At 40.8% G+C, this 24,791-nt stretch overlaps 1 protein-coding gene across 5 annotated transcripts in view; it reads right to left on the minus strand.

The window, feature by feature from the left end:
* The window catches only part of lpp (LIM domain containing preferred translocation partner in lipoma), a 125,854-nt gene extending 119,305 nt beyond the window's left edge, over window positions 1-6,549 (minus strand). Inside the window, exons 1-2 of one of the 5 annotated variants that reach the window (XM_028402918.1) lie at window positions 6,282-6,419; window positions 1,934-1,995 (exon numbers count right to left, since the gene is read on the minus strand). Coding sequence is in view for 1 of the 5 variants with exons in the window: in XM_028402917.1 (XP_028258718.1) it covers window positions 6,282-6,453 (172 nt within the window). In the remaining 4 variants the exon portion in view is untranslated. The other 4 variants (XM_028402920.1, XM_028402917.1, XM_028402921.1 and 1 more) reach the window with 4 other exon arrangements.
* Window positions 6,550-24,791: the final 18,242 nt, after the last annotated feature.

The raw sequence follows: 24,791 nt of genomic DNA on the forward strand, positions 1-24,791 counted from the left end.
GCCCCCTGCTTACTTACTCACACAACCACAAGACATCCACAGAAAACACTGGGCTATTTTAACAAGTTAGATTCAGTTTGGTCAGACAACAGATTTTTGTGCTTTTAACCTTCAGCTGACCTTCTCGTCTTACTGACAGACAAAGTCATTCTCACAGTCAAATATGTCTTACTGCAGTGCTTAGCTAGTCTGAACTTTTTAAAAACTTTCCCAAAATATCCGATGAGCCAGTTAAACAATCAAAATCAATCCTCTATCTTTCGCACACTTGCAGAGATGCACTGGAACATTTTGTATTGGCACAGCATCTGATGCAAGGGAAAAGCAATGACACAACCTCTACACCTCTCAAACTTTCAGTCAAGCAGTAACAAACGATGACAGACATTCTCCAGTACCAACCATTATAGACTGTTCTGGACAATGAAACAAAGACACAAACAAATCCTCCTCCTTATAATACATTATATTAGCACAAAATGATACTCACAGTTTCTCTTTAGATCACTGAAGCACACTAGAACTGCTAGCTTCACTAAATGGCAGTCACTTGGAAGGCTCCTCACCCTTAGAAAGCCTTATGCAGCTGAAATGACTCACATCCCTTCTTCCAACCTCTGTCAACCATCATGAGGAGGTAAACATTTCCAAATATGGAGAAAATATGAAGACAGTATTGAGGGCAATATCAGTTTGGTTTGCTTTTAGCTTGGAATGCCATACTCTGTGAGCCAGAGTCACTACACAGAGCCAGCTCTGTGGTGCATACCTTTCACTAGGAATAATAATGATGATTGTAGAGAACTTTTTACAATTGTTTTGGGTCTGACCAAAGATGGGGACATAGCCTGCCCTATCAGCTCTTACTTGTTAAAGAAAAAAATGCAAAGAACAGTGGATGAACTGACTATATGAGAATCTCAGTAAACTACAAAAATGCAGGAAAAAAACAGATTAAAAACACAAAATAAGGACATTTGTTTTTTATTCAGCACGGTAACAGGGCTGAATTGTCAGGTAAAGATAGCCTGTTTGCTGTGAGTCACAGTCCTGTCACAGAGATTGTCTTCAAGTGATTAAGAAGGTATAATTAAAGTCTGATTACTCCCCATGAGTGCCATAGGTCAGATGCTTACCAGACACTAAGAGGGAACATTATTCACCAGGCTGAACTGGAATCGTATTGAGAAGCACGAGTGTGCTCCCGAAAACAGAACAACCTACTTCATTCAAATACCAAAGGAACGGAATGCATTCCCAGAAATGTAAACCTCTTCTTTTTTTTCTGACAGTTTACTCTAAATTTTATTTTGGACCATTTCAATAGCCCAAATTATTTTCATGATTGCACAAAGTTCTAAATTTAAACTGCAGTAAAATACATTCAATCATACCAGTGATGTCAGGTGTCAACTATAAGAAGTCTACACAGCCTGTTCTCCTTATTTTTTATGGTCCTATAGCGACTCATCTCTATTCAAGTCAAGTGGCAAAGCATCACTTTAAGGCAGTGTTTGTTAACCTTATAAGCACATATTTTACATGTAAAAAAAAAAATCCCACGGCACACCATTCATACTCCACCTCTTTATCCACATTATGTCGGCCGCAGCCTTTCACACTAAGCTTCAAGACCTGATGCAACCATATACACAAGCATCAGGAGTCCCGTGTAACATTTTCACAGCAACAGTTTAGGTGCAGAATGGGGCTTCAAATTAGCTACAAATATTATCTGGAGCCACTAGCCTCAAACACTCAGTAAACAGGTGGCATTATACCTGACGAACAAAAGCTCAGAGATATAACAAAACAATACAAAGTTATATGGTCATCTACTTTAAATCAAGTTCAACAAATTACAAAAGCCAGATAGAAAGAGAACAGACATCTTGTAATATATGCACTATGAGTATTGCAAAAGCCATCCTACCTTTTCTGCTTCAAGATCTATAGAATTCAGGAAGACTGTTGGAACCCTTCCTTATTTTAAATCTGTTGAGAAATAAGGACAACTCTGTGTCACACAAAGGATTACAGGTTAAGTACAATTGTTTTGTGAAGGACGATGTCGCCCAGTAGAAAGATGAACCCTGGGCCAGCTTTATAAATGCTATATGAACATGAGTGCAAATTGTCAGACATACTGCAGGGTTCACCAAACAGGGCAAACAATACTGACAGGTCACACCACAGAAATCATTTCACTGCAGCACAACAATTATTTAGTGAAGGGAACTAACAAATTTTAAAGAAATCTGATTGTATACCTTTCAAGCAATAAATTAACATTGCGGTGGCTGTTGTACTAAAGCATTAAATGTATCAGGAAGGAGGTGCCAGACAATATTGTAAACTAACAGTGAACTCCAAAGGTGTGATACAGTATTGTGTTTAGTCTAGAAACAGAAGACTAACAGTGTATCACACAACATGGACAGTATGAGTGGAGATTAAACATCATGAAAATGCTCAGTACCCATCTCTAATTACTGAGACTATAGTCTTCATACGGACCCCTATAGGATAGAATGGAAAAGAACGGTGTGGGAGTTTCATTTATCAATTTCAGTGCCATGGAAAATGTTTTTAATTAATTTTCAGTCCAGCTGAACCATAAGTGCGTAACGTTTTTCAAATGTGTGACCACAGGAACCTTTTCGTGAGAAAGAAAACACCGAGTCATCCCTTGTGTCTAAAGACTAAAATGATAAGAACAATTGTGCACCTTTAGCAAACTAGCAGCGTGTGTCTATGGGCTAATGTTTCCAATGACAGAGGTGAACATCATCTCTGACTCTGACCAAATTATGTTGCCCCAGAATCACTTAAACAAACACTGGAATAGCCCAGTTCACTAGAGAAAGATTAGAGAACAGGATCGCCTTCTTAAGAAGCTGCCTGGGTAATGCACAGGAACGTAATAATTCATGCAAATTTGTGGAAACATTGGCCATAATGACCAGCTCACAGCATTATTCCTTCTTAAAAGAATATTAACATGAATGCTGTAGCTCTTCTTTCATTGTTGTAACAACGTAGAAATCTGTTACATGAAAGTACAAATGGCGTGCATGCACTGAGACACTAATGTTGGCAATCATGACATTCATGGAGAAATGTACGGTTACGAGCAATATACACAATGCTGTTCTGTGTAGTTTTCTGCCATAGCTAGTGCTAATTTTAATAAGTGACAGTCCAAAATAATACACTGCTTATTTTGTCTGCCCACAGTATAGAACCATGACATTTGAGAAGCTGTAGCACGTACTTTCATCTGTTATATTACTTAAATAATAATCTTATTAACTGTTGACTGATGTTAATTGTATTAGTGCAGTTGCGATATACTTTGTCTAAATTGTATCTATAAGTTATGTAAGGTTGCTGGCCCCATAATTATCCTGTCCTTGTTATGTAAGGATAAAATTGTTTTGCTTGGTAACAAACATGTTGCATTAGCAACACGAGATGGGGGTTTCTTTGGCCAGTAAAAACAATGGTTCTGAAGGCACATCTTGTATCTTGTACATTCCAGATCTGTCTCCTAATATCCCTAAATCTTCCATAACACTTATGTTGACTTCCATAACACTGACCCTCAATAGTCTCCCTATTAGCACCAGTAGCAGCAGAGAGCAGAAAGCGTCTGCATCCAAAACATTCAGAAGACACGTCATTCATTAATCACACAGTGTAAGTGATCACAAAGGTATATAAAAAAAATCAATATATTGTTAAAAAGTCCTCCAGATATAGAGCAAGACATAAACTAAACAAACGAACTACACACAGCAGTAACCATGTTTTTTAACACCCTTGCTGTAGAAATGTGAAGCGGGTACTGACATGTCTGTGCTATGTCCTGTATGTGTAATGAGTCCACTGATGTTCAATTGTGTCACTGTATGGTCAAAAGAACACATTCCTTTTTAATGTTCCTTTGACATAACCGTTTTCAACCAGGGTCCATGCATATTTTCAAGAGACACTGTATGGCATTTAAAACACTGTATGGCATTTAAAACACTGTAAAGCGGCACTGTATCACCATTCAGGTGCATTCATTCATTCATTTAGCAACACCATTGCTGTCTGCATAGTCTGTACATATTCAGTCATCTTTACAGATTTTATTATATATATACATATATATGCATTTTATTTACAATAGTTATGTTTTGTCCTGTTCATGAACATTCATCCTTTGTGACAGACATAAACACTAAAAATCAGATGTTTACCATTGTGAACATCTTACTCATAAAATAATGAGAAAAAAATTAAAACTGAATTCTGAGGGGCTAACGCTAATGAAGAGGCACTGGTTGTGGTAACTGTGTTACAGGTGGTGCTCTGTACAAACCCACCATATAAAACCACGCTTTTTAAATGTGGGAAGCTGCTGCTGTTCCTTCCAGAAAAGGACATCCTCATTAAAATATGCCAAGAAACACAAACAGTAGAATAACTTGACTAAACATACCGGGGGGCCGGGCTCAAAGGCAGCTGAGGCACTCATCTTTTAACTTTAACATCATCAACGCTGTCAAATGAGTCCTTTTTAGCCTGAGATTTTAAAGACAGTTCCGTTTAATGTTGCCTGAGACGAAAATGTGTCGGAGCGAGGCAGATGTATTCGGTTTGATGACAGCTATCTCGAGGGACCTTGGTGTTATTGATTTCAAATTCACATCTAAGTCAAAGTTTGAATTCAGTCTTTTAGAGAGAAAAGTGTTACTTATTTTTCATTTCACTGCAGAACAATATCTGTAGTCTGGACCACAATTTAGTTTCCCCACACAAAGAGGAAGACAGGCATGAGTCAACTGAGGAATTTTGGGGCCATATCTTCAGTGTTGGCTGCACAGATTTAACCCTACATACTTCATGGGTCTGTATTTACTGTTTGTAGTAACAATGAAACCCAATCTTGTATTTTATCACAAATAAAACCTACAGTGCATATACCACAGTCAATTCCTAAAAAGTCTGGAATATAGTTTTAATATGGTGATGAGCACAAAGCACCAGCTGAAGTAGTACATCAATATTTACCATTAACAGGCTAGTAAAACTGATCATTCATCTGGTATCATTTCACGCTTAAAAACTATTTGTACAGTGGTTGAGAGCGCACATTGAAACACAATGATAATAGTCACACAATGCCCGTTTTCATGGACCTGATTGGACAATCTTGGTATTATTATCTTGCTGTTTGATATTTTTTTTTTAAATTAAGTCCACGAACTATCAGTCCTGAGTAACATGACATTTATTCTAAGATTCTGCATACAGTATTTATTAGCTTTTTGCTAATTGCTAGCCTGTCCCATGGATGTGTTGTAACTACTTGCATAAACACTGCATCTCTTTACTTGTCTTTTTGCATGCTCTTTCATCTGTCATTGCTCACACAGGAAATGTGATGAGCAGGGCAGACAATGAGCTTGAATATTAAGTATTATTATTCAAATGGTTATGCTTTTGTCTCAGTGAGGAAGAGTCACTTCAGCCTAAACCATATGTATGAACCGGAGCTCCAGGAGGACACAGGGTGCAGGCCTGTAGAAAGTTGGCCTCTTGTTTCCATCTAATGTTAAATATACTTGACATTGCGTCTGTCCACACCAACGTATATGCAGAATTAATGGTAGTGTCGTGTAACTATAGGGAACGAAGTCACAATAATGACAGAGTTCTGTAACTTAATGACACACACGGCCAAAAAAACACTTAACGTGGCGAATCAGTGCTGTGGTACACAAGCGTGTGGACGGATCCAGAACCAGCGAGCACTGAACTCAGTTCAACAAACTAAGTTATGAAAGCAGCAGAGGAAAAGTGAGCCACATATTTCTCTGCGGATGGGGGCTCTCGTGTTTCTCCGGTGACAGTCCGTCTTCCGCATTGCTCCGCCGCGGACCACTCGGCTAAAAACAGAAACCCCCAGAGACGCCCAGTCCCGCCGGGCACGACCTGCCGGTTCTCCCCGTTTGATATTTTTAATGCATGACTGAGCATAGCTCGGCACAAGCTAGCGACATGTTAGCTTTGTTAATATCCCCATGTAACATTCCTACCGGCCAAAGCTGTCGCGTTGAGTCCACGCCCTCGCTGTGAACTCCGTCTGAGCTACAGTAAAATTCATATTACAGCCTAACAAGGCCGAACAAATTGAAGACGAGCTGCTCCAACAACCGGCGGATCAGCCCGCACAGAACCGCAGCAGGAGTGTTCAAAGCGTCACAAGTGTGGCGGAGAGGTTCGCTTACCTCGCTTTCTAGGAAATCTAGCAGAGGCTGAAATCCCACCAAAACAGTGAAACTTCTTGATCCAAATTCTGGGAGTTGTAGGCAGTGACGTCACGCCGTGAAATTCCAGCCTCAGCCTCAGTTCAGAGGTTTGCCCATGTAAGGCAGCAGGCCAAAACAGCTGCCTGCGCATACACGGACCTGTGGCACAGGCGAAACACACGCTGCTGGAAGGGTTGCCTTCTCCTTTTTCTCCGCGAACTGAAGCCCGTGGCACATAAACTCTCAGGAAACACGCTCAGAATGGATTATATTTGCTGAAAAGTTAGTTATAAGTTTCCTGACAGCTCATTGTTGGCATGTTCTGTGTAAACGTTAGTAAACCGAAGGTCAGGCTCACAGAGGCTGCTTGAGTGGAAACATTACAATGTCAACATATCTAATGCTGATATATGTCTCTGTTTAATTGCTATTTTACCTTGTTTTGTATTTGTAACCTCTTCATATTTCTGATCATGCACGGAGCACCTGGAATGAAATCAATTCCCCACTGGCATTAATACATTAAAATAAAGTATATAAGTACTACCACTGCCACTTTACCTCTTCTTTTATCGACACTGTATGTGTTCAGAACCTGAGGGGCCCTGTCCTGTTACTTCATGTAGTGTTTAGCTGTGTACTAGTTCAGAGCCACGTGGTTTCATTTCAGGCCAAACTTACTAAAGCTACACCAGGCACAACAGAGCCATGCTGCTGTTTGACTGCATCATACTGAAAAAAGCAAGGCCTTCTCTGACAAACACACTGTCTGCACAGCTACACCTTGCTCTAAAGCCAAACCACACTTTACCACACCAATCCCCCCTCACACCATCACTGATGCTGGCATTTGAACTGTGAACTGAAACAAGTCCCTCTCATCTTTAACCTCACAGGACTTGGTAACCATCATTTCCTAAAGCAACAACATTCTGATTGGTCAAGACCACAGGACAGCTTTTCACCTCACCTCAAATGAACTCAGGCTCAGACAGGATTTTGTGAATCTTCTTTTAGTACACAATGAGTTTCACAAACTTCATTTGTAGATGTAGCGATGCACATTGTTCCTGAGCCCAAGCAGTGATTCAAGGTACAAAATCCAGTCTGAGTTTAATGCAGTGCTGCCCGAGGGCCAGAAGATCACAGCCCTTTAGTATTTGTTTTTGGATCTGTCCCTTGTGTACTGAGCTTTCTGAAATTAAGTCAAATTGCATTATGACTATAGACGGTAAAATCAACATGTTATTTGCATTGTTACACATGGCTATGCTTCTTAAACTGTGGGACTTTGCTCTCACAGTGTGAATCCATCCACATCTCAGAGGCTGAGATGCTCTCTTGATATGCAGTCATGTGACTCACCTGTTGGCTACTAAGCTAGCTGTGACAGGTCCTAGTGTTTTATATTTAGACACATTTTCCTTGTTTTATTTTTAGTTAAATTAAGGCTTTAACTAATGTTTTGCAGCTACGTTTTTTACACAGAGCTGTAACATATGTCTTTATATATCTTTAATATGAGGAGCATTCTTTGCCATATCCTGCAAAGGGTAATTGGACAAAGAGGTGTGCAAATGCAAAGTGGTGGCTACAAAGGAAGCAGTGTTTCAGCCTGCACTCATCCGGTGAAGTGTGAATTGACACGTTGTAATCAGAACAGATTCAAATTCAAACATGATGTGCTGCATGCTGCTGTGCTCCCATGTCCTGTCATGCACTGTCTGTCATCTGTAACTGAGAAAAAGTGAAGGCTCATTAGTGTCTAAGAATCTTTTCTATAATCTGAATTTAACCATTGGTTAATACACCTGGAATGTACGGACAGATAAATATATCCTTATATATGTTATGTTCAATAGCAAACGGTAATGTTGAAGACGTATGTTACGTACTGTGGCGCTGTAACCTCTTTAAATAGAAGTGAGAAAAAGTGTCAGACTCGGACATGATTCATTTATTCCATCATTTGTTTGATAGATTTAGTCAGTTTTTTTCTTTCAAGTCATATTTAGTGCTCTTATAGTCACGTAGTCAACATGTAATGTTTTCCATGGTTCGTGGTTTCTGTGTGTGTGTGGGCCAGAGTGATATCCACACACATTTGGACGGTCACAGTGAAGTGTATTTTCTGACATATGTATTAAGGACACTCATTTACATGTAGCATGCTAATAAAAATATCATGGCAAGCCAGTGAGCACAGTCTGCAAGGCATCATCTCATGGGTTCCCAGTGAGGGAAGCAAACTGACACCCCTTCTCCTCAGTTGGATATCTCTGGAAGTATGCATCACAGCCAGATAGTTCAAATATTTATCAAGACTATACAACCTGACCTTTCTGAAGATGCTGCTGTCATAGAATGTCCCACCACCATGGGTCTGATCTTTCCACATTCCAGATCATTTCTCCTAGACTCATATTATGAAAGCACTGCATATACTACCAGGTTTATAGAGAGATATGTGCAGAAATATCATTTATGAGACAATTATGTTATCCTTGATAAGAAAATATAAAGGTTAATTGGAATAATTAGGCCAAATGTGGCTTGCCCTCTCTTTGCTTTATGCATATTCTGCTCTTATTTTGGTTATTGAGGCAGTGGCACACAGATCAGGCTGTAGCTACTGTATATAGATGTCCTAACATTTCAATTCAATTCAATTCAGTTTTATTTATATAGCGCATATTACACTCAACAAAAATATAAACGCAACACTTTTGTTTTTGCTCCCATGTTTCATGAGATGGACTTGAAGATCTAAACTTCATTCCAGATACACAATATTACCATTCCTCTCAAACATTGTTCACAAATCTGTCTAAATGTGTGATAGTGAGCACTTCTGCTTTGCTGAGATAATCCATCCCACCTCACAGGTGTGCCACATCAAGATGCTGATCTGACATCATGATTAGTGCACAGGTGTACCTCAAACTGCCCACAATAAAAGGCCACCCTGAAATGTGCATTTTGTTTCTGCTTTATTGGCGGTCTGGGGACTCAGAACCAGTCAGTATCTGGTGTGACCACCATTTGCCTCATGCAGTGCAACACATCTTCTTCGCATAGAGTTTATCAGATTGTCTATTGTGGCCTGTGGAATGTTGGTTCACTCCTCTTCAATGGCTGTGCGAAGTTGCTGGATATTAGTGGGAACTGGTGCACGCTGTCGTATACGCCGGTCAAGCACATCCCAAACATGTTCAATGGGTGACATGTCCGGTGAGTATGCTGGCCATGCAAGAACTGGGACATTTTCAGCTTCCAAGAATTGTGTACAGATCCTTGCAACATGGGGCTGTGCATTATCTTGCTGAAACATGAGGTGATGTTCATGGATGTATGGCACAACAATGGGCCTCAGGATCTCATCACGGTATCTCTGTGCATTCAAAATGCCATCAATAAAATGCACCTGTGTTCTTCGTCCATAACAGATGCCTGCCCATACCATGACCCCACCACCACCATGGGCCACTCGATCCACAACATTGACATCAGCAAAGCGCTCACCCACACGACGCCACACACGCTGTCTGCCATCTGCCCTGAACAATGTAAACCGAGATTCATCCGTGAAGAGAACACCTCTCCAACGTGCTAGACGCCATCGAATGTGAGCATTTGCCCACTCAAGTCTGTTACGGCGACGATCTGGAGTCAGGTTAAGACCCCGATGAGGACGACGAGCATGCAGTTGAGCTTCCCTGAGACGGTTTCTGACAGTTTGTGCAGAAATTGTTTGGTTATGCAAACCAATTGTTTCAGCAGCTGTCTGAGTGGCTGGTCTCAGACGATCTCGGAGGTGAACCTGCTGGATGTGGAGGTCCTGGGCTGGTGTGGTTACTCGTGGTCTGCGGTTGTGAGGCCGGTTGGATGTACTGCCATATTCTCTGAAACGCCTTTGGAGACGGCTTATGGTGGAGAAATGAACATTCAATGCACGAGCAACAGATCTGGTTGACATTCCTGCTGTCAGCATGCCAATTGCACGCTCCCTCAATGCTTGTGGCATCTGTGGCATTTTGCTGTGAGACAAAACTGCACATTTCAGGGTGGCCTTTTATTGTGGGCAGTTTGAGGTACACCTGTGCACTAATCATGATGTCAGATCAGCATCTTGATGTGGCACACCTGTGAGGTGGGATGGATTATCTCAGCAAAGCAGAAGTGCTCACTATCACACATTTAGACAGATTTGTGAACAATGTTTGAGAGGAATGGTAATATTGTGTATCTGGAATGAAGTTTAGATCTTCAAGTCCATCTCATGAAACATGGGAGCAAAAACAAAAGTGTTGCGTTTATATTTTTGTTGAGTGTACAATCAGACATTGTCTCAAAGCGCTTCACAGGAACCCCCCTAAGAGCACTGTGGCAAGGAAAAACTCCCTTTAAGAGGAAGAAACCTTGAGCAGGACCCGTCAACTTAAGGGGGAACCAGTCCTGCTGCTAGTCAGAGAGGATGAGGGAGAGAGAGAGAGAGAGAGAGAGGAGCAAACATGATACAAACATGATACAGTACAGAGCAAACATGACAGCAAGATGAAACAGTGATATATTGTAATGATATCTATATATATCGTCGGTCCATAAGTAGGAATAGTAATTTGATAGTAAAGATGAGCAGCAGGGGCTAGTGAAGTCGATGAGCACAGGAGAGACTGCAGGTCAGTATGCAGGTCTTGAGACCTGCAAAGAGAGAGAGCGAGAGCGAGGCACAGAACTACAAGGAAGACAGTAAACACAGATTATGAGACGATATTACCCAGTATGATCCAGACTAAGGAGAGCAGAGGTCAGAGGGTGTTCAGAGGATCGTGTTTGTGCCCCCCGACAACGTAGAGCAAGAGAGACTTCACGGGCCGGACTGCAGGTCAGCGTGCAGGTCTTGAGACCAGTGTGAGCCAGACTAAGGAGAGAAAAGGAGAGGTTAGAGGGTGAGAGGGAAACTGCTCAGTGGATCATGTTTGTGCCCCCCGACAACGTAGGCCTAGAGCAGCATAGCTGTGCTACACACTAGGTCTAAGGCTAACTGTACGCCTTACTAAACAGAAAAGTTTTAAGTCTAGTCTTAAAGGTGGAGGCAGTGTCTGCCTCTCGGACCCAGATTGGTAACTGGTTCCATAATAGCGGTGCCTGATAGCTGAAAGCTCGTCCTCCCATTCTACTTCTATGAATCCTAGGAACTACTAGTAAACGACAGGGATTGTGAGATGGAAAAAAAACACACACATTTTAATATTTCATATAAATGCAATTATAAAGTATGGGAGAACATCGCCCCAAATGAGCTTGCAAGCAGACCTTATATCTGATCTCAGCACTGCAACCGATCCTCGCCTGAACAACACAACATGAGGTCGATATTTCAGTACTTGAAAATAAAACGTGCAGGATCTTTCTACAATGGTAATGAAAAAAGTGGCCGTGCAACAGCTGGTTTTCCTTATAAAATATGCTTAATGTTAAGAATGACTTTCAAGATGATCTTTGCTCCTACCCTGGTCTGTAAGTGATGTCTAACTTTAACCAATCATGTTTCATGCCAATGCCAACTAAAAACTAAACTTAAACTAAACCGTGGGCGGAAAGGAAACCTAACAGTGGGTAAAAACAAAACAGCTTGCTGTGTCAGGGAGACCTAAACCCCGGACTTATGAGTGAAAGTATATACATTGCATGTACCCCACTTCACCCCACCATCCCAAACCTGCTCAGACTTTTGCAGCTGTGTCATTCCCATGTTTGGATGATGTTAGGCAGTACTGTCACATGTCCCATTAATGTAAACGTAATACAAAATGTAACATATACAAAATGTCATATGTTGGGCAGTACATCTATATGTTCCTATTTTTGGCATCAATCCAAACCCATTCCAAATAACCCATTAACCTCAGGATGAGGGATCAGGAAGTGCTAAAGCTGGTGACAGTGGCCAGGAAAGGTCTTCAAGAAAATTCTCAAGTCCAGACGCCTTGCTTCAATCGTCTCAACAAATATGACCTTGATGACTGGGAATCTTCATCAATGTGTTTTATGAAAAGATGCATAGATTTGTACCCATTTGGAGGCTGCAAAAAGTGCTAAACGCAACAATGACATATTGAAGAAATTATATGGTGAAAGTTATCCAACATGGATTACAAATCAAAAGTTAGTACACACAAGCAGCCAAGCTGTGTTCACTTACATATGCACACATTTCCAGGTTAAATATTCAGCTTTGTAGATGTTGAATTGCACCATTTGCTAGCTGCTAACGTAGTCTTCTGGCTGTCTGGTACTGATTTGGTCGCTGTCAGCGCTTCATCTACTTCTCACACTGATGGTAGCAGGGAACCAAAACTGTATTTTGTCGTTGTGCACTGAAACTAACAAGCTACAAGCTGCTAAAACGTAAGACTCATATCCACGGGCTCATTATTGTTAAACACCTGTGCCTTTTCAGCTGTGGTAGGTCAGAATTTATGATATTTCCAAAGCAATCTAGACAAACAGCAGTCCACAGGACTGTAGTTTTGTTGTTGTTTTGTTTTTGGTTTATTTTAAGTCTCTGTGAGCCTCACCATCACTTGTGTGTTTTATTTTAATTTAACTTCATGTTTTATTATGTTCTTGCACAGAGTTATTATGTAAAGTGATACATTTTGGAATTCCAAACATATATTCCACATATATGATGATGTTTCTTCTGTTTTCAGAGTTTCTGCAGCTTCCAGTCAATATTTTGTTACCAATGGGATGTCACATTAAATACTATTTGAACAGAGCTGCAGTAATGACAGCACTCGTTATCCTGGGCTTCATTTGAATTTGGAGTTGTTGTTCCGTTCCTCGTTTTGTCAAAGCTCAAAATGCTTCTGATGTTCAACGGGAGTGAGAAAGTGAGCCACCGTCAGATGTCCAACAAAGCTCTGACTTCATCTGGGCTTCGTCTGACCTCAGTGATCCCTGCCATGCAAACTAGACAATTAGTTTGCATGTTCGTGATTGCATGCAAATACTATAACTGCTTTTTTACCTCTGATTCTTTTGTCATAGCTGTATCTCAGTGTCACAATACAGACATTGTGTGTCTGCTGTCTTTGTGCCCATTCAGATGTAGTTGGTCTTATCTCCTCTAAAAGTGGGTCTGATGGGGTGAATGGTGTAATTGATGAAAACATGTAAAAGCAATTCTCTATTGAGGCCAAAAGTAAAAATGGAATCATTCACTCTGAGCCCTGTCTTTACACTGATTCTTGCTTCACTGCAGCTGATTACATTCTGCTCCAAGCTGTGAATACACTTTTTTTCCACCTTGCATGAAGGAAGCATAAACAGCACTTGCAGATCGAGCACACTGATAAAAAAACCAAACGATTTGAGCTATTTTTGTGTCTTACCCGTGCATCCCCTCATCTCAAAGTTCCAGGGCAAACTGAAATAGGTAATCTCATTTGTAATGTGTGACAGCTTATTTGCAAGTGTGTACAGTGGCAATTTTTTAATGGGCCCGCCAGTGATTCTTCTTCCACTCTTAAAGCTGATTTCACAAAGACACCCTGGAACAGTTTAGATGACACATTGCCATCGCCTGTGAACTCAAGTTATCAATCAAGCACCAATTAACATGCTTGGTTAGAGAAAATCAAGGACTCTTTGATGTTCAGCAGTTAGGGAGTGGAGCTATGCATGTCAGTGACATGATGGGTTTCAATTTTATCCACAACATATGAAAAGGAACATGCTCACAGGCAGAGTCCAGCACAATGGATCCATCACACTGCAGATAGGCCCTATTTTTGATCTTTTCTGAACTTTACTCATTTGAGCTGCTGTAGTAAAAACAACCACGCTTATCAGACTTTTACTGTTTCAATTGTTCCAGTATCGGATATCCTGTTTTATTTGCTAGTTGTAACACTGTGTTCTTCCCCCACACCACTTCCTCTGAAGTAGGTGAACCTCAAACATCATGCAGCAGCTGCACAGATGTACTTCCTCATAAGAGTGTGAGTGAAAAAGCATCTTTGCACCCACAGCTGAGCAAGACGATGAGAAACAGATCGTCTTCTAAACACAGCTCTCCTGTTTTCCAAACGGGAGCAGGATTAAACGGCTGACAGTGATACCATGCATGTTAACCCTGATGTGTGAGGGTGATGTGTATGTGCATTTGTAGGAAAGTCCAAGTGTTTAATAGAACAACAGCAGACTGAGATCTTTGCAAAAACAACAAATGTGTCTGGGAACTAAGTATGCTCTGTTAATTAGAGCTGAGATAGCAGAGATTAGTCTTCAAGCACAACCATATTACAGAGAGTCATGCCAAATAAGGAAAAACAAAAGTAGGAGACAGGCAGACTCACTACAAAAACAATGTCCCAAAGCTACTAATCAAACAACTCCTGATCTAGATCTAGACCTCCGATTACACTAATGAATTCTAATTCTTATGTTTTAGCATGTAAATGTGTATTAAAATGGTAGACAGAGACAATCCCTGCCTACAGCGCTGATTTTGGCATAAATGATCCGTACTTGTGAGTTTCATGCTGCACCTTTGAAGCGTTTCTAAAGCAGCAGGAATTTGTCATCCTGAAATCTTTTTTTTTTTTTTAAGGATTTGCCATTTAACGAGCATTATCAGCTGTCTTACCTCAGAGGAAAATGCTTTCAGCTGGCTCTGCTCCTCACCAACAAGAGCAGTTTGTCTGACTGATACTATCAACCAAAAACCTGGACAACACACACCGCCGACAGGGATGTTTTTATACAGCATGGTGTCAATAACAATATAAGACACTTATAAAAATAATTCTATTCAAAACCAGAGCCTTTAAATAAACCCTTCACGTGAAGCAGCAGAGATTTAAAGGCTTGATTTTCTGTTGGAGGCCTTCAGGCTGAACAGGCATGATATTTCTAACTGTAGGATGAAGGGGTTGGCTGTGGGTGTTAAAACTTAGTTACAACTGATTTGCTGTTTACTCTGTCTTGGCTATGTGTGTGAGGGCATTTGAGATTTAAAGCAAGTGCTTTGTTGTAATGTCTGCAGAGCAGCAGTAGTTGCAGTTGAAATGTACCTTTAAGACGCCCTGTGCTAGGAGCAGCCATGTCATTAGACGGTGCTATGTTTTGCTGGGTGTGTTATTACAAAATGACGAGCTTTGAGGAAAACCCTGTGACAAATGTCATTTCCATTTTGTACACATTACTCCACTTTAGCCACAGAGACACAGAAGACTGTAATGAACCAATAAATCCAAAGAATTCTTAAAGGTGAAATAATTTAAGTTCAACAAAATTCAGGAGACACATGATATGATTAAACTGACAGTGACACCATTATAACTACATTATAGAACTTAATTGTTGCAATGATATCTTAGTATGCTAGCTGCAGACCATAACATAACATAACATAACACCTAAAAAGAGCCAATGTATGGGGCTGTAGGGGCTGGCTCCAAAAGTAAGAAAATTGGCTTATCGGTGTGACCACTTTGAATGAGAGGCAGGTGCCAACTCAGCACAGGTACAGCGTTAGCTCCACCTCAGTTCTACTGTACACCACCTCTTTACTTGTATTTGGAGTTTAGTTGGACAATGATGTTGCCAACATGGCAATGGTAGTGGTCTGAGCATCCCACTGAGACTCACAGCAGCTCTTCAGAAACCTATGGGTCGTCACCCATAGGTTTCTGAAGAGCTGCTGTGAGTCTCAGTGCCGACAGAAGCCTCATCCATAGTTATACTGTCTTTAATGTGGTCTGACCTTAGACAATAAGGTTATATGCATAGCGTGCATATAAATACTTCATGTGGATTGACATACGTGGAAGCCGTTGCTTGGTGGCCAAGCCAGTGCAAAATCCAGTTGGTAATAATCAGACTATTTGGATCCTTGCTGTAAATGAAATACTGCTGCGTGTGTGTTCACAGTGTAGTTATGTACAGTAAGGCTCACAATGGTGTCTGATGTGTTTACATCAACTTATTTCTATCTCTTTTTTTATAGTAGTGAACCTGAGGTCATACTTTCGATGATGGTATACTGCATGAAATTATGGATGATTTAATTATCCTTTAAGACAAACAGTCCATCAGCACATCATGATGAAAATAGCTTCACTAAGGTACATCATTCCTGTTGCACTATTTACAAGACCCAAGTAGCATGCAGCTACACAAACACCCTCTATTTCAATCTACTTGAAATATCTACCACTGCTGTCCTTTTTCTTGGTGAAGATGAGCTGTAGAAAAATTGTGTTGAACCCGAACAGTCGATGTAGAGTTATATTAAATATACTTAAACATACACAGAGAGATTTTCTTCCAGCTCCGACGAAGGATTTGAATACGGTGCTTTCAGCGCCTCAAGGTTTGTTTTGCTGCTTGGATTCACAGAGATATTGTCTCAGAGGCAAAGACAACGAGCGGACCAGCATCTTCAACCCAAAACCCATGCCGACGTTCCCGCACTGTAAAACTCCACAAACGCACGGCTGCAATGGAGGCACTTCAAAAGTCTGAGGGCATGTTTTCAGACTACACTCCACCAGCAGCATGTAGCAATGAATAAAAAATAGGCTAAGTGGAAGTTCAGACATATTTAAAAGACTGTCATCACTCTGATGACGGCCAGACCTGAAGTTAATTCACCCAGGTATTCTAACAAGATGCCACCGTTTGTTTATCATGTGTGGTTACAAAGCCTGCAAAAGGCTGATACTTTCCTCCCAGCAACAAACATCATTCATTATTCATGCAGCGTTTGTCTACAGTTAAAGAAGAGCAAAGCTCAAAGTATAAAATGATGCTATTTGGAAAATATTAGAGGAGGTTAATGTAAAAATCACTTTTAAAGTATAAAGTTCATGTTAAATGCAAATGATCATTGCGCAAAAAATGAAAATGACATACAATAACAATTACATACGCAAGGAAGTAACATCAATGCTGTTACTTGTGCAAACATCAAATACTTACAGTCATATATTTAACAGAAAACCTACACTTACCACAGAGATATGAGATGATTGAAATACGTATTATAACACTTTGCATATAAACACATATCCATGTTATGCTTGTATATACATTTTCTTTAGTCATGAATTGTTTCGGACCAAAATGATGCACGTATGCATGTACAATGATAATGAATTTGTAAATGTTTAAATGGATACAATCAGTGTACTGTATGTAAGTTCAAAGGATACATCAATGAAACAAAGTCAGGTCAGAAATGATTCAGTATTATCAATATTCTGCAATAAAATATTTATTTTTTGGTGACACTGTAATGTTAATTTAATAGTGTCTAATGATTTGCTACTGGCAGCTAGCATTAGTCGGATTAGCCAGTTTATCCACATAGTTAAAACAATACTGCCCTGTTACGGTTGTTGCCATATAACATACACAGTGTACAGACACACACCATGGTTTTACAGAGGACAATGTGATGCTAGTTTATCTTTGATACATGTGCCCTAAAGTTTGCATTGTTTACAAATGCTAACAATACAAACAATACAGTACAAGAGAAGCCACAGAATTTGGGCCACAACACAAACAACAGGCTATGTTGACCATGTGTGTGTTGTTGTCATAGTCACATAGAGCATAAATAATCTGTTTAAAGTAATTATGTGCACAGAGACGAGAGATGTATCCAGTTGATATAATTTTGTGCAGCCTTAATAAAATAGAATATGAAAAATATCCAGGAACATTAAAAGCTGCCAGAGCAGTTTTATTCCTGCTACTCACTGCTCACTGTGATTACTGCCGTGATTACAAGTGTGCTCGCACTGAAGAAAGACAATCCTAGAATGATGATGATAAAGCAGTCACTTCGAATCATGGCTGACATGTAGCCTTTGCCTCACTCTCTTAAAAAGTATACTATCTCTTCATTCCATAAATGCCAGCTAATGTAAAGCACCAGATTTGGCTCCTGTGACCTTTATTAGAGCTGATAGCAGCAGCCATGGATACCAGGGAGCTCCGCGTTGGCACAACAAAGGCTAGTAGTGGAGCTCCATTACAGATCTATGTGATAGCAGGTAAGAGAAAATGACAAGCAAGTATTATCCTTTACTGATGTGATAATTACCCACGTGGACTGCCTCGGAAAGGTTATCTTACACACAGACGACCTGAAAACGCTCCAGGAAATGCAGTGTAGCAGGTTGTTTGTGGAAGGTCTGTCTTTGTATGACAGTGACACACTTGATAGATAAATTGAAAAGTCACTCAATGCAATACTTCCCAGAGGGCTGCATTTTAATTAAATGTTGGTCTTGAAAAGGAAGGTGTTAAATGTGTCTGCAGACAGTGCAGGGGTCACATTATTTCCAGACACTGTTGATAAGAATTACTGCGAGGCATGCTGTAGACAGTGGGGATGCTGTGAGTCTTATTTCCAAGGGAAATTCCAAGGGCTGGAAGTGTATTCAAAAATAAACACTTCATCAAATCAAATCAAGTTTGCATCTCGAAGGTTGCAAAAAAATGTTGCCTTTTAAAGAATTTGGTTGATCCCTCTTTTGTTCATTTGAAGCCAGCTGAAATTACATCAGATGACAGCGTAATCCCACATCATTATCAACATCAAAATGTGCTCCACGCCGCTTGGCCCACGGCTGACAGCGGCGCAGCCTCTGTAACGGGATGATATGGATTACACTTTGCAAACCGACCTTGCCCCCCTCTCGTTTTTTTTATGCCTGCCAGTCGAATGCAGTGATGACCGCCTGCGTTGCATTGCTGCCAAATAAAACCCAAATATCCCTCTGATGATTAAGGTCACTCATACACTGCGCTCCAGAAGCCTTATAAGCCTCACAGAGCAGGAGAAGAGGGGGGGCTGGGTTGACCATTTGGACTCTCGATATCCTCATTGTGTTTTCTCCCCTTGCGCTGCCCAGGTTCCCTTTGCTCTGCCAGGGCTGCCGGTGACAGGAAGAGGACAATGCAGTAATCAAAATGTTCCTCTGAGGCAGTGTGACCTGTTGTTGGCTTATATGTGAGTGTCGGTTAAGAGGTTTAAGCTTCTTCATGAGAAGTTTATCCCTGGATCACAGGGATCTGCGGGGGCTCACCGGTCATTTGCCGTCAGTATCCCAAGAGCTCAGATTGTTAGGGCTGCTTTATTCTAAAATATGATGGAAATGTGTTGGACTAATTTGGCTTTAGCAGGATTGGCCGAATATTAGTCCACTCATCCAATGGATTATCCCATGGCCGCAGCGAACATACTGTACACACACAGTTCTGTCAAACATCCACATACATCTCATTTTTCTCTAATATTTATTCCCTCTGGTGGAACTGCACATTCTGATGCATTCATCTTATATCTTTCCAACACCATGACAGGGTTCCTGTGCTGCACGCTGCCTGGTGCTGACACAAGTATTGCTGGTAGTGGTGAGGGCTTTAGGTGAGCCTATCTGCACAGACAGCATGTGGATCCATTTAATCTGACTTCAGCATCAGGTGTCAAGTAGGCCTACAATTACACGCTGATGCACATGCATGCTGCAAAATGCTTTTAGATTTGCATGTCTGCTTTTTGCATCCGAGTAGTGTGTGGCATATTGCACTCTAATTGATTGCTAAAGGATGAGTATAATAATAATAATTCATCATTGATATGAGCATTTTCCAGATATTGTTTGACTGTTGTCAGGATTTTCCTCCCTAATTGTCTCTCCAGCAGCAACATTACTGACCTTCCTATTGGCTGTGGCAGGTTGAAGTGACAGCTGGTGTGATGTAATAACACCCCCACCACTAGACAAGTTATAAAGAGCAATATCTAGTTCCACGGATTGAGATAAGCTTAGGTAGATTAATGCTCTGGGACACTGAAATGTTTGTTGTATAAAAGCTCTGTTTATAAAACAATGTGTCATTGCTGTATATGAAAAACTCTGATCTGGCAGATGGCCTGAGCTCTGAGAGTTCCTCCACATTAAAGGCACTGTTAGTCTATGGTTTGTGCTCCTGTGGCTTAATGGGATTTTAGACTCTTCATTCAAATGAATTATATATAGAAAAACTGGGATTATTTTACAGGCTGTTTAATCTCTCTCTTTTTTTTTCCAAAACTGAGCCTGCCCCACGGTTTTAGCATTCGTGGAAAAGTAGAGCGACTGTGTGCTACAATCAATGAACGCTAGAGTGCAGGCGGCCTATCAGCTCAGAGAGTCAGAGAGATGCCCTGTGGACGGTTCACTAACGTGAAGCGTGCTCAGTCGATTTGACTCACTTCAGCCCTGCTGCCGTGCCCGCCTTTTCAGAAGCATTCCCATCCTGCTGAACAACGACAGACACGAGGCTTCACCAGAGCTGCTTGGCCACCGCCAGACACAGATTTGGTGCCCTTTTGCACTGAAGAACAGCTTCATTCCTGCAAGCCTTTGCTGCCACTCAGGAGACAGGCTCACCACTCAACCTCTGCATCACCTCACATCATCTACCCACCTGCAGCAAAACCACTGTGGATCTTACCAGCATCCAGGCAGGGAAAGTAGTTTGACTTGACCGTAAGACTTCTGCGCAAGAGGCCCCCCTTTGCTTCCTGAACAGGGCTTTCAATCCAAGATTCAGGGCCACCACCTGATTCCTACTACAGATCCCATCATGCCTCTGTCCTTCGAGCAGAAAAAAGGTGAGACATTTCTTTTCTGTTCTTCAAATCAGCACAACTTCAAAGGAGTGAATGAATGAAACGGTGCAGAAGAGAAAGAATTCTTAGCAAAGATTGACTGTACTTTAAGTTTCTTAAAACTTGACATGAATGCTGCATGACATACATAATCACTCAAAGCTGTGCCTGGGTAATAAAACGCATCAATAAATGATACTGAAAACAGTGCACACATATCAAGCTATATGCATAATTTAGGCTCATCCAACCCTGCATGTTACTACAATCAGTAGATTCTTTGTCTTCCATTACCCACATGCTGGATTCAGACACATAAACAAATCAGCTTCCCTTTTGATTACAGTTATTCATATGTCACATCTACTTCCTACAAAGACCAGAAACACCTGCATCGATATATTTCCATACAGCTTTTATGTTGGTCAACTTATCTGTGAGATCAGATCAATAGAGCGCTGTATCGCTTGCTCAGCACTACATTAGAAAAGCATGCAAAGTAACACCAAAGGACGTGAAGAGGGGCCATGCGGGTGGCGATAAAACAACTGACATCTGATAAGCAAATGGGAGTACCACATCCAAAAAATGATGTCCTCACAGGTTTTATCTGCAGCATGTAAAAACATGCAAATGGACATGTGAACTAATTGCCAAGATACAAAGTGGGCAATTTAGGAGAGCTTTTTGATTTTCACACCAGCTTCAAGATCATCACCTGCAAGTACAAACAGCACCGAAAACAAAGGTAAGTGTCTCGCAAAAAACAGAGAGCATGTACCGTCAAAATTCTGTTACATTTTTATACTAAGACAGGCTTGTGGTTCCATGCATGCAAAGAGTGCTGCAGATAACTGTGTGTGTGTGTGTGACGTAGAGCAGATAACAGCGTGAGCGTCAAGCCACAGTCTGAACATCCACCTGGTGTTTCCTGGGCTGTGGAGATGCTTTTTAATGAAAACAGTACAAGTGGGGGCTAATTTACAATCAAAAAATACTTCTCACTGCAAAAATCTTCCTTCAAAGATGCAGATTAATGAGGCCTGCTGGTAATATGGGTGGATTTGTTTCTAGCAAATATAAACTGTGGGTGGTTTTCTAGAATCTCAAAGAAGAAAGGGTGGTTTCATGTATTAACTGTAATGAGAGTGTACTTTCATGAGAAAATGAAATTTGCATTTTAGATGCATTTTAAGCACGACTTATTATTCAGACATTGGATGAAAAGAGAAAGAGAATATAAGACATGATATTTTCTTTGTTTGCAAATTAACAATTTAAATGTGCATGTGCATTTAATACATTATACATATGTTTCCTTGATACTTTTTTTTAAATGTTTGAATTATCTCCTCTTGAATCCATGTCAGCACCCAGAGTTTGAGGCTTTTTCTGTTTTTTTTTTCTTCTGGGGCTTGGTGGAATTGCTTTCATCCTCACCAATCCCATGTTTCCATGTTGGATTTAAATCCATTTACTGCTTGGGCTGGAGGAAAGCACAAAAAAGCTGACATGAAAATACACCTATATACTAATGGAGGCTGGAAAGGTTTGATACTGATGGAATCAGGACCAAAATATGACTGCTAAAGCCAGAAATCTCTCTCATGGCAAGCTCTGGTTGAGCTCCTGTTTTTTTTTATATGTTAAGTGCAGCTGACCTGACCTCTCAGATCTGGGTGTGAGATTATTAAACATGCATGTGTGTTCAATAAGACATTTACGTGCTTTACCCAGAATTGCATTTATATTTTAGGATTTTTTTTTGGAAAGAAACAACGACAGAGAGCAGAAGTGCTGCATGTGTTAAGTGCGCTGTATTGCTGCTTTATGCCTGGCTCCTGTTGAAGCATGACCTGGAGCTAGGTGTATGTGGTTCCTGTTAACCAGCTCTGTAGACCTGTATCAGCAGTCGGCATTAGGGTGCAGGCAAGCTACTTTGACCAGTGTAACGTGGCAAAATTTGATATGGTTGAAATCAAAATTGGGCCACAGCATGACAGAATGGGGCAAGAGGGGAGATAGAGAGAAACCAGCCAGAAAAAGAGCTGTAAAGTTGGGGGGGGCAACATGAGTGTCACAGTAGCTAAACAGAGGAGAGCATTTGTACACACTGTAAGAGTGGGTACATGTTTGCAGCAGCAGCACCGAGCTCTAATACACATCTGATGTGCAGTGGGAGTGAACACAGTATTCAAACAAGTCCATCACGTTTGAGTCTTGACCGTTTACATCACTGTCAGTGGAATATTGGGTTTGTCCTGTAGAGGACAGTACACATGGTGTCTCTGCTGTCTAATGGTGAGCTTCAAATACATCTTTCACAGTAGCTGCTCTTTGTTTTTGCACAAAGCTCTATTTATTTATTTTTGACAGTAAATCTGCAGTAATCTGCATCCAGGGATGCATTTCTTAAAAAAAAATTGCTTTCTCACTAAAGAGCTGGACAGTGTGTCCATTTTCTCCAAACACAGTGTGAAGTGTCCAACTCTAAGCAGCTGCTTCACATAGACACGGTTCAACCTGGTACGTACGGAAGCTGACATTTAAGCCCGGCTGTAGTTTAGTCTTGCTGCTACCTGGCAAGCTACATTCAGCTGAGCGCAGATTAGCCAATTAGCATTATAAGCATAGCTAACTAGCTAACAAGCCAAGGAGAGAATTCTAATTTAGAACATACAAAATGTGTCATACATTTGTAACCTTTAGATAAGATCAAACTTCTTCATTTATTAATCCCGTAGGAAAATCTTTTACCAGAGGTTACATATTAAAATACAATCGCTATAGCTAATTGTTTACTTTTAGCTCATTCTTATTAACATTTTATTTATTAGGCTACTTTAAGGTTTCTATTTCACCAGTGCACGTTCAGAGAAAGTAAAACTGTTTTATCTGCTGCCCCTAAAAAATTAGGGGGATTTTTCTACTGACAGATTTCTTTCTATATATATTTCCTGGTTACTTGCTGTAGATGAAAAAAAAAACAATTAAAAAAACCCCTTCAACTTCAGGTGGTACTATTCTGATGTCTTGTAATCCAAAGAAGTCTTTTTGATCAGATGTTTGGACATGCGGCCTGTTCTTTGCAGTGAATATATATGTATATATATAAAAAACAATACAGCTCCTGTGCCTAATGTCAAAGAAAAAACAAAAATGCTGTGAAGAAAACTTGCAACATTTCTAACCCACAGCCAGCACATCAGATCTACAGCCTTATGCTAACTAAAAGGTGTTGTGACAGAAGAGCAAAAAAAGGGGGTTGATTCAGACAGATGATTCTTATTGGATCATTATTGAGGGTGGTGCAAAGAAATAAGACCCACTTGTTTACCATTTGAATCCCTGCACTGAAGCAGCACAGTGGAGCGCAGATACTGCTGTTAAAGTGCACCAATACACACAAGAAGGCTTTGAAAATATGTGCTGATGTTGTTATCAAGTCCGCCTTGTGCGCACTTGGAACTCCTACATTCTGCAGCCCTGGGTATATGTGAAAGAAAAGAGCAGAACACAGAGTGTGGAGATTTGTAAGGACAGTTACCGCTCGCTATTTATCCCCCTGTTTTAAAGATATATAACTAACCTATTATCCAGCAGATGGCACACTGGCAAGAGGCTGTTTGTGGTATGCGTGGAAAATTCCATCGAGTTGGACTCTGCAGGCAGCATTCCTGCTCCTCTCAGCTGGCCTTGAGAAAGTCCTGAATCTACATGCTTTGATTTGACTAAATTGGAATTCTAGCCCACTAACACGCCTCTCCTCTGCTCCGACTATAACCTTAACATGTAGCTTGCACAGG

This window comes from Parambassis ranga, chromosome 4 (genome assembly GCF_900634625.1).
Source record: "Parambassis ranga chromosome 4, fParRan2.1, whole genome shotgun sequence".
NCBI classification, from domain to species: Eukaryota; Metazoa; Chordata; class Actinopteri; family Ambassidae; genus Parambassis; species Parambassis ranga.